At 38.7% G+C, this 11,342-nt stretch overlaps 1 protein-coding gene across 1 annotated transcript; it reads right to left on the reverse strand.

The window, feature by feature from the left end:
- Nucleotides 1–7,334: 7,334 nt before the first annotated feature.
- LOC143563298 (putative serine/threonine-protein kinase PBL22) lies at nt 7,335–8,997 on the reverse strand. The gene is made up of 2 exons (XM_077050869.1): nt 7,682–8,997; nt 7,335–7,555 (listed from the first exon to the last, which is right to left on the reverse strand). The coding sequence occupies exons 1-2, from the start codon at nt 8,715–8,717 to the stop codon at nt 7,494–7,496; spliced, it is 1,098 nt and encodes a 365-aa protein (XP_076906984.1). The 5' UTR covers nt 8,718–8,997; the 3' UTR covers nt 7,335–7,493.
- Nucleotides 8,998–11,342: the final 2,345 nt, after the last annotated feature.

The following is an 11,342-nucleotide window of genomic DNA, read 5'->3' on the forward strand; positions in this document are numbered from 1 at the left end:
CAACTACTCTCCGAACTCAGACACTCCGGTTCGTGATGAGCCTGTGGTGGTTCTCCCGGCTCAATCTCAAGCTACTACTGCTGCTGCCAGTGCTGACTGGTCACAAGCTTCAAAGCGCCAAAAAAGGAAGTCTCACACCGTCAGCAACCAAGCAAGTTTGAGGGACCGATTGTATCCCTACTTCGATGACTCTCTGATTGTTTATTGCAGGTGGCACCCAAGCAGTGAGACATGGGAAATTCGTTGGGCCAACGATGATCTTATCTACAGGCATATCACCGGCATGCATACTCTTTCTGAGCTCTACATGAACTACTTTAGAAGAGTAATGGGCCACTACGTGACAGAGAAGAAGCTCAAGGGTTGGTTCAATAGGTTTTCGAGTAAGCAGTGGAAGAAGGATTACCCAGATTTTAAGCTTAACAAGGGTAAAGCCTTCCGCCATTCAACAGAGATTGATCCGCCCATCGGAAAGAAGAAAATGATGTGGTGATACAAGACTCACAAAGAGTGCCAAGCTATTCATCATGGCGAACCATTTCTGCGCAACTTTATAATGAGCACTTTATCTGCTGGGAATTTGACAGCACTACAGGAGAGGTGGTGATTCACTACAAAGACATGCACCACCTCCGCTTCTTTGACGAACATAAGCAAAGAAGACCTTCTGAAGATGTACAACTCGCCACTTGGAATCGTTGAAGACGTCAGACGCGATAAGACTGAAGTAATATTTGAGAAATTCAATAAGTTTGTACGCTATCTTGTTGATAACCAACTATACAATTGCGAAGACGACTTCTATTATGAAATTGATTGAAGACAAGAGCTAACGGACTAAAGCGAGGGAGATTGTATGGGCCCGTTTTGTTTACTAGTCTTTTGAATTAACCCATTCTATTATTGTTATAACTTAGTTAGCTTGTCGGTTTATTTCCTTGTATGTTTGAGCCCGAGGCCTTGTAAACAAAGGCCATTGGGTCGTAACTAATGAAACATAGAATGACATGGATTCACCTATAAAAGGTGAAGCATGCACATGCTAACATGACCTTTTTGCCATATTATTATCGTATCCACTCAAAAACTCTCTCCCCACCCTCTCTAACTTTCTACTTCGGGTATCCAGATCTTGGTTCTTCACTAGTGATTTCCGCAAGCTACTGTTGAGATTGATCCAAGAACACTAGTCATGCACATGCTAACATGTCTGTTTTCCGTATTATTATCTTATCCACTCAACAACTCTCTCCTCACCCTCATGAACTTTCTACTTAGGGTAACAACAACCGCAAACAAGATCTGAGATCTCGGTTCGGAGAGTGTTTTGTAAGGTGTTTTCACCCACCCAAGGGGAGCTCACCTTGGGTGGGGTCGGTTCGTTTATCAAATATTTAATCTTTGAAACCTTCGTACCGGACACCTCGAAACGAAGTGACCAAATTCATTACAACGAAAGCATTGAACTTCCGAGTAATCCTTTTTACCCTTTCATTTATCCCCTTCGTTGGACCCTCCTTGTGAACCACGGTTCTGAATCCCACGTCCTCGATTGAAACATTTCCCGCGCCCCTACTCGATTCGCGTGAAAACTGATTCGAACTCGAAGAGGATTCAGAATTATTAAACAAAAGTTTACCTTCTTCAGAACGCAACACGTTTCCTTTGATACGCTCCTCATAAGTCTTTAATCTCCCGACAACATCCTCAAAACCGACTGTTTTATGGTCTAACACTTGCTCGAGGGATGCTATAACTTGGATAAACCGGCTCGGCAGGCTTGTGAAGAATTTCTGGACTAGCTTCCTTTCTTCATACGGTTGTCCAAGTGTGGCTGCTTTAGAAGAGATCGCAGTTATTCTCGAGGCGTACTCGTCAATGATTTAGGTTTCTTTCATCATCATACCGTCAAATTCACGTATTAACGTATGAAGTCTAGCATCCTTCACACGTTCCGCGCCCATATTTCTTGACTTTATGGCATCCCACATCTCTTTTGCCAATTTAAAATTACCGATTTGAAGTATTTGTACATCGGGAATCGACTGAAACAGAAGCGCTTTCGCGATGTTAATCACATCCCAAACTCCATGAATCCCAAAAATAACCTCCATATGCATACTCCAAATCGTGTAGTTCGTTTTCGTCAAACGCGAACACTGAAACGACCTGGAGATCATCTCTTTTCCCGTTTGGTTTGCGTCACCCATCTTGGTTCTACGACTATAAGTTTTTGAAAAATCCTTTGGTGTAACTGGTTCAATTTTTCCAACCTACACGATTAAACCAGTATCAGTGAGTGCTCAATAAGAAGGTGACTGCGGATCATCAAAGATGGATCTTATGGTATCCATAACACCAAAAATGCTAAAAGCATCCGACGAACTGCCCGCATCCCTATGGATCAAATCAGCGGATCGGCGAGTGCTCAATAATAAGGTGCCTATAGCCAGTCGACCATCCCTGAATCATCCTTAACCATCTCATGTTGTTGCTGAACCGGGGCATGTTGTGGCTGCCCCGATGAACTTCCATCTGTACCTCGTCTACCATGATGATCCCAACTCCTAGGGAGAAACACATATAGTTCTTCAATCACATTCTCCCTGTCACCGTTCTTCAATGCCCTCATTTGTGTCTTAGTATCAAAGTGTTGGACATACACATATCCCTCTGCTCGTGATCCTCATGATAGTTTCGATGAACCGCGTAACGAAAGCAGTGATGATGACGTTGACAGAGGCGGTGATGAGGCCACTGGTGGAAATAAGGCGATTGAACCACGAGGCTCGTCAAGTGAAGCAAGGAGAGTTAGGGAAGCGGATGCTGCACTAGAGGCTGAAATAGCCCTAGTCTTTAATGTTTGTTTTTTTGCAGATACCGAATTCTCTGTTCAAGAAGCCCTAAAACACGAAAGTAAAGATGATGATGACATGATCAACTACTCTTCGAACTCAGACACTCCGGTTCGTGATGAGCCTGTGGTGGTTCTCCCTGCTCAATCTCAAGCTACTACTGCTGCTGCCAGTGCTGACTGGTCACAAGCTTCAAAGCGCCAAAAAAGGAAGTCTCACACCGTCAGCAACCAAGCAAGTTTGAGGGACCGATTGTATCCCTACTTCGATGACTCTCTGATTGTTTATTGCAGGTGGCACCCAAGCAGTGAGACATGGGAAATTCGTTGGGCCAACGATGATCTTATCTACAGGCATATCACTGGCATGCATACTCTTTCTGAGCTCTACATGAACTACTTTAGAAGAGTAATGGGCCACTATGTGACAGAGAAGAAGCTCAAGGGTTGGTTCAATAGGTTTTCGAGTAAGCAGTGGAAGAAGGATTACCCAGATTTTAAGCTTAACAAGGGTAAAGCCTTCCGCCATTCAACAGAGATTGATCCGCCCATCGGAAAGAAGAAAATGATGTGGTGATACAAGACTCACAAAGAGTGCCAAGCTATTCATCATGGCGAACCATTTCTGCGCAACTTTATAATGAGCACTTTATCTGCTGGGAATTTGACAGCACTACAGGAGAGGTGGTGATTCACTACAAAGACATGCACCACCTCCGCTTCTTTGACGAACATAAGCAAAGAAGACCTTCTGAAGATGTACAACTCGCCACTTGGAATCGTTGAAGACGTCAGACGCGATAAGACTGAAGTAATATTTGAGAAATTCAATAAGTTTGTACGCTATCTTGTTGATAACCAACTATACAATTGCGAAGACGACTTCTATTATGAAATTGATTGAAGACAAGAGCTAACGGACTAAAGCGAGGGAGATTGTATGGGCCCGTTTTGTTTACTAGTCTTTTGAATTAACCCATTCTATTATTGTTATAACTTAGTTAGCTTGTCGGTTTATTTCCTTGTATGTTTGAGCCCGAGGCCTTGTAAACAAAGGCCATTGGGTCGTAACTAATGAAACATAGAATGACATGGATTCACCTATAAAAGGTGAAGCATGCACATGCTAACATGACCTTTTTGCCATATTATTATCGTATCCACTCAAAAACTCTCTCCCACCCTCTCTAACTTTCTACTTCGGGTATCCAGATCTTGGTTCTTCACTAGTGATTTCCGCAAGCTACTGTTGAGATTGATCCAAGAACACTAGTCATGCACATGCTAACATGTCTGTTTTCCGTATTATTATCTTATCCACTCAACAACTCTCTCCTCACCCTCATGAACTTTCTACTTAGGGTAACAACAACCGCAAACAAGATCTGAGATCTCGGTTCGGAGAGTGTTTTGTAAGGTGTTTTCACCCACCCAAGGGGAGCTCACCTTGGGTGGGGTCGGTTCGTTTATCAAATATTTAATCTTTGAAACCTACAACGAGATCGTTCACTATCTTTATTAAATTTATATTATTTTTTTGGTTGTTTGATTTCACCGCACCCGTCTCAACCGATTATCCAGCGCAAAGCCATTCGTATGTCCGATCCGGTGGTTCGGGACCTACAATTGGTATCAGAGCGGGTCAAATCAATTGTTTCAACTTTGTTCTTGATATTTAGGTTTTATTTCCGCCATTACCTGAATCGAGACGTTAATTTCTTAAAGTTTTTTAACATCCGTTGAAGATTTGGAAATAATGTTTGATGTTTGGAAATAAGTGTGAAGATTTAGGGAAATAAAGATGCTCGAAGTTGTCTTGTGTGTAAATCTGGATTCACAGCCATTTTGAGGTTCGTTTATGTTCAATTAAATTGCTATGCTATGTTCTTCTTGCTTAGAATCATCAAGATGAGGTCAGTTTATGTTCAATTTGATGTTTGTGTTCATCCATAACAGTTATATTTTAGTGTTGGAATTCTGTGGTTCTGGATAAATCGAAATGGGTCATTGAGGATTGATTGACGTTTGCTTACATCATATTCATCATATTGCTTTATTTTTGCCATTTAATTTTGCTTCAATTTGAAAAACTGTTGATGGCCATCGTCCGTTTCTTGTTGTTGCTTCTACTAAAGATCGATAGTTCTCACATACTTAAGTGATTAAAAATCTATGAACTCATAAAGTGAAAACTGAGATGGGGCATGAACTAGGTTTAACATCTGAAATTTGGTTAACTCTCATGTGACAACTCTGTAATAAGTGTGAACTCTTGGTGCAACAATCTACCAGTGATGTGATAATCTTCATACCTGCACTTGGTTTTTATTTGAGCTCCGATTGAAGTTGATTTGATTGTGAAATTGAGGATTTCATAAATGTACACTTGCTGAATTCATGATCTGATTATGTTGCTGATTAATCAATTGATGTTGTGAGATTTAGAAAACGATTGATCAGATGATGGTTTAGGAGGATCTGAAAACAAAATTGACAGTTCAATGGCTGCATATAACTTGTTCTAAAAAAGGCAATTTTAGGAATGCTATAGAACATCGCTGCATATAGATTGTTGATTGCTACAACAGGCACATATGTTGAGTTTTTAATTGCTGCAGATTCAATTTTGTGCAAATGGTATTTTGGTCACTATTGGGAATTTGCCTTATATATTAGATTTGCATTTTGGTTTATGTTGAAGGTTGTTTTGGTGACAAAGTTGTTTCGGGCCACGAGGGGCAATTTGGGGATACTTGAATTAAAGTGTGCCAAAGTGTGAAATTGGTATCACAAAGTTGTAGATTGCATTATGGGTTGACCAAGAGAGTAAAATTGATTGGGTTTTCGTCATTGTTTGACCATGTTCAAAGCTTGTTATTTCTAGGCGTTCAAGAAATTGAATCCGAAAGGTAAACTTCGAACAAATTAATATGCTTTTCATTCAACCATTTAAGATCCGAGAATTGATAAAGAAGAGAGAACTTCTTCATGAATGAAATAAGGTGGGGCATACCTTGAGGGTTTGAATTGAAACGAAGAGGCTTCTGTTTATCAGGTGATTTGTGAAGCTGTGAGACATGGCTTGACAAAGTTTTGATATCACAAGTTAAGGGAGGTAATTGTAAGGCCAATTATTTGTGACTTGCGATACCAAAATGTGAAATTCGAAATATATTTATGGTCAAGTTAATAATTAAAGTTGGCAAGAAATCCGAACACGAGACGAGAGCTTCGATGCACGAGTTTAGCTTCAACGGGGAGATTCTCTGTTTATTTGTATTGTGTTAAGCTATAAATATGTCACTTGTATGCCATGTTTGTGTGTTTGTATGGTGTAAATCAGCCACCTAAGGGGAGCTCACCTTGGGTGGGGTCGGTTCGTTTAATGTATTAATCTTTTAACCAATTTCGGAGTCGTTCACTATACTTATTATCTTTATATTTTTGTTCGATCGCTTGATTTGCCGCGCCCGTCTCGAACACTTATCAAGAACAAAATCCGTTGTTGTCGGATCCAGTTTCAGGACTTACAATAGGTATATTGTAAGGCCTCGTTTTTGTTTATTAGTCTTTTGTATTTACCCGTTGTATTATTGTTATAACTTAGTTAGCTTGTTGGTTTATTTTCTTGTATGTTTGGGCCGAGGCCTTGTAAACAAAGCCCATTGGGCCGTAAATAATTAAACATAACATGGCACAACTTCACCTATATAAGGTGAAGCATGCACATGCTAACATACCTTTTTCCATATTATTATCTTATCCACTCAATAACTCTCTCCTCACCCTCTCTAACTTTCTACTAAGGGTAACAACAACCGCAAACAAGATCTGAGATTTGGTTCCTTACTAGTGATTTCGCTAACTAGTGTTGAGATTGATCCAAGAACACTAGTTGTGTTGTTTGATTTGTCCATAGGACCTACACATACTAGTTTAGGGCTAAGTGGAGGAGTATCATGTAAAACAATTCCCGAGTTCGAGAACGAAGCAACAAATTACACAAATAAATGATATATGTTTTTTTTATAAATATTTGTTGTTTATATTTTTTTTAAAATGTATGCGTAGAGCCATAAATTTGAACGATTATAATTTATTCCGTCTATTATTTTGGTGTTAGTTCATGCATACCGCCATGAAGCCGGGCTCGCCCGCTAGTCAATACTAATACATTTATGCATGAAAGTGATATTAATATAAATACATGAAACGCATATGTATTATTCTTTGTATTAAATTAAGTTACATAACTATTGAAATGCTATAAGTTATATTAAAATATGTTCAAATATAACTGTATTTAACACATAGTATTAAAGCCTAAATCATGCTCTTGATTTGAATGTACTATCTAAACATCACAAAAATAAAAAATTTTGTTTTTAATCAAACATAAATTGCACCATCACAGTACGTGGGTAACATTGCTAGTTTCCTTTATCACAAATGTATGCATCTAAAAAAAAAAAGAGTGCCCATTTCCAAGCAGTATCCTATGAGCTTTATAAGCTATTGGCACTTCACAAGAAATCCAATTAGCCTTTTAACGGCAACAAGACACAACAATGTGTTATCAAACTCGTTCAAAAAAATTTCAATTCATCATGCATGCACATTTTTTTACCTCTCTAATCAGTCATTCATCTTGCTGCTTCTTGTTGTGGTCAAGGTTCTTTTGGGAGCTTGTTCCACTTTGGCCTAAGCACGTGAACAAAAAAGAGGATAAAAGCAAATAGATTAATCTATATACCATACGATAGTATAGTTATGACTTATGAAAACAGTATAGTGCATTTATAACACTAATGAAAAGTTTGTGTACACCTGAGTGTCGTTTAATTACTCGAACAACATATTTAAGAATCTTCCAATGGAACCCCGGTATGCCTGATGACTCTACATCACAGTTAGATTTTTCCTGCAGTTCCAGTAAATCCTGAAGTGAAGCCACCAAGTCACTCATGGTAGGCCGTTCATTAGGAACATTGTGCACACAACGAGCTGCCATTTTAGCGAACCAATTTAAACATTTGGTAGAAATTTTCCTCTTGATTCTTGGATCTACCAACTTATCAAATTTTGTATCCTTTACATATTTTTGAGCCCAGACTACCAACATACATTGGTCCTCGTCTTTGTCTAGGTCTACTGCAGGCCTTCCAGATAACAATTCAAATAATACAACCCCAAATGCGTACACGTCTGATTTCTTTGTTAGTTGTCCAGCAACGACATAACCTGGATCAAGATATCCAACTGTGCCTTTGACAAGTGTATTAACAACAGAATTTGATTGATTGGTTAGGCTGAGATTAGATAGTCCAAAATCTGAAATCATAGCCACCCAGTTTGGATCTAAGAGAATGTATTTACTCTTCACATCATGATGAATGACTCCGTATATGTGAAGGTAGTCCATACCACGTGCAGCACCAATGGCTATCTTGAGCCGTGTCACCCAACTTAAAGGAGTATGCTCTCCGTGTAGATGATCGTAGAGGCTTCCATTGGGAATATACTCATAAACAAGGATCGTCTCCTTCTTATCATTACAATAGCCAATGAGAGACACCAAATGACTGTGGCGCAAGGTAGAAAGCTTGCTGATTTCTGCCAAAAACTCAGATTTCCCTTTACTGGACCTAGAATCCAATCGTTTGATGGCTACTACATGACCAGCTCCTTCGCCAGAAATTTGACCCCTATACACAGTTCCAAATCTACCCTTTCCAATCACCCGTTCACGATCAAAGTTTTTGGTTGCAGAACGAATTTCTTTAAGAGAAAAAAGTCGACACGGATGTGGTCTTTGGCCCTCTCCTATTGCAGAGTTCATTATCCTGCTTAGCATTCCAGACATTAAGAACTTGTTAACGTAACTCACAATGAGCAGAGTGATGGCTGGTTAAGGTGTATTAGCACTAGCCATTTTTAAATCAGGTTAACTTTTAATCAAAGATTCTTTATTAATTATTGGCCATCGAATTGGTTTTATTAGTTGGTATATTTAAGTATTTAACCCTTCACGATGGGCCAGATGTTGATTGTTGACTTATTGTTATTTTTATATATACAATGGTCTCTCAACATGTTTATGATAAAGAGAATATGTCACATACTAATAAGCAAATTTTAAAGTGTTTCAATTAGATAGCTCATGTAATTTTTTCTTAAATTATGTAACTAAGTCTTTAAATTAAGCATCATCGGATTTTTTGTGTATCAAGTAAGCAATGGAGGGAAGACGTGGAGGTCTGGATTTGAAATATATGTTGTTACATTTAAATAACTAAAATAAGCATTAATTATATTAAAAATTAAAAATATAAAAACAAAATCCACGTCGCTACTCCATATCAATATATAAAAAGGATTAAAAGATTTTATTGTTGAAACTAAAGAAAAACTGCTAAAAAAATGTTAAAACCTAGAACTTAATAAAATATAAAAGTTAGTGATTTGATTGGAACATTTAATTTAATTTAATTAAAGTAACCTAATATGAACACTTTTACAACTTAGCTACAATTATATAAAGTTATCATATTAAATTACTAATTAATTTAAAATCAATTTTAATAATGACCCACTTCTTGACCAAGCTCAACCATATATCATTTAAACAGTAATCTTATTAACAATGGTGCCTTGCAACATTTGCACAGCGTTAGGTTCACAGGAACGATAGTAGAATGGAATGAAAAATTGTGAGAAAATGAAAAAAATAATGTGTTTGGTTAGTCAATGAAATGAAATCAATAATTAAACAAGGAATCTCATTTCATTTAAATCATAACCCACTTATTTTTTTCATTCCATTTCTTTTTCCCTATACACCCTCAATACCACCACCAAACACTGCCACCACCTAACCGCCACCAATGCGAACACCATCACCACATAACCACCATCGTCGCCGCCACCTGACGGTGACATCCGTAATTTTGGTTTATTATTTTAAATTCATTTACCCAACCTGGTCTTGTATTCGGATGTTTATCATAAATGAAATCGAGTGTTTTTTAGTAATTTATGTTGTTCAGTTCATGTTATATTGCTTTAATATTTAATCATGTTAAATCATCCTTAAAAATATTTATTTTGTTGGCTTAAAAGCGCATTAGAAAACTATAGGGACTAAAATTGTCAAAACTGAAACAGCTGAGGGGACCACCCTCCTCGCGTGGCTCGTAGGAGAAGATGGTGTGCCTTGCGTAGCGCGGCCCATAGGTCTGTGCAGCTGACTTTTGTGATTATTTCGGGTTTTCTCATTTATCTCTCCATATTCATACTAATCTCGTTGTAGTTCATATTCAAGAATCCTGGAACATTGTGCGGTGCCCTGTTTTGTATATTAGTCTTTTGTATTTACTAGTTCTATTAACGTTTTATTCTAGTCAGCTGTCGGTTTGTTCCTTGTATGTTTGGGCCAAGGCAATGTAAACAAAAGCCCATTAAGTCATAAATAATGTTAGAATGGTGCATGGAGTTTGCACTATAAATGGTGCAAGCCTCCATGCATAACACAACCTTTTGACAAGTCATATCCTCTCACCAACTCTCTTCTCTCCCTCTCAACTTTCCTCATCGGGTAATACCCAAACCAAAGCGAAGTTATTTTTAACTTCGCCAAGTCTAGCGAATTTAAGAACTCAGCGAAGTTCTCTTTTCAGCGAAGTTAACTTTCAAGCGAAGTTATTCTTAACTTCGCCTACTGAGCTGTTTTAATATTTTTTTTGTATTTTCAGGTTTTTCAGGTTTTCGCAAGGATGTCGTCGATTAACATCTCCGATTTGGTCAAGATGGAAGTAGAAGCGGGGTCTGCCACTAAGGCCCCGAGGCTGATGAAAGGAACTGACTTCGTGGCATGGAAGGACAGATTCATCCAATACATCAAATACCAGGATGCCAAAATGTGGGTGTGCATCCAGGATGGATATATCCCTCCAACTGCGCAATACGAAGGTCGCGATGTGGTTAAGAAGTACAGCAAAATGGAGGACGAAGAGAAGAAAATGTACGAGGCCGAAAGCAAGGCCCATGCTGCGATAACAATGGCACTTCCTCAAGAGGTTCTCCATACGTTCCGAAAGTACACTTCTGCAAGAGAGCTTTGGGATGCTCTTGAAAATAGATTCGAGGGGAATGTGGGTATCCGTGCATCGAAGGTAAAACTTTTGAAGACCCAGTTCTCCGTCTTCAAATTTTTGAAGAACGAATCACTGGATGATATTATCACCAGATACTATCATCTAATGACAGAGCTCAGCAATTATTCAATTGCTTACCGAGAAGAAGAGATCGTTGAAAAGCTTCTCGATGCTCTCCCACCGAAGTGGGAAATGTACACCGTTCTTATGAGGGAAGACAGAGACTTTCCAAATTGTGATCTTGAAACGGCAGTAAACAAGCTCAGAACTTATGAGCTTAATATGGTTCGAAAAGAAACACCAACAGATCAGATACAAGACCCTGGTATGTATGG

This window comes from Bidens hawaiensis, unplaced genomic scaffold (genome assembly GCF_021521415.1).
Source record: "Bidens hawaiensis isolate Kalapana, Puna unplaced genomic scaffold, B.hawaiensis_p1.1 tig00021354_1, whole genome shotgun sequence".
NCBI lineage: Eukaryota > Viridiplantae > Streptophyta > Magnoliopsida > Asterales > Asteraceae > Bidens > Bidens hawaiensis.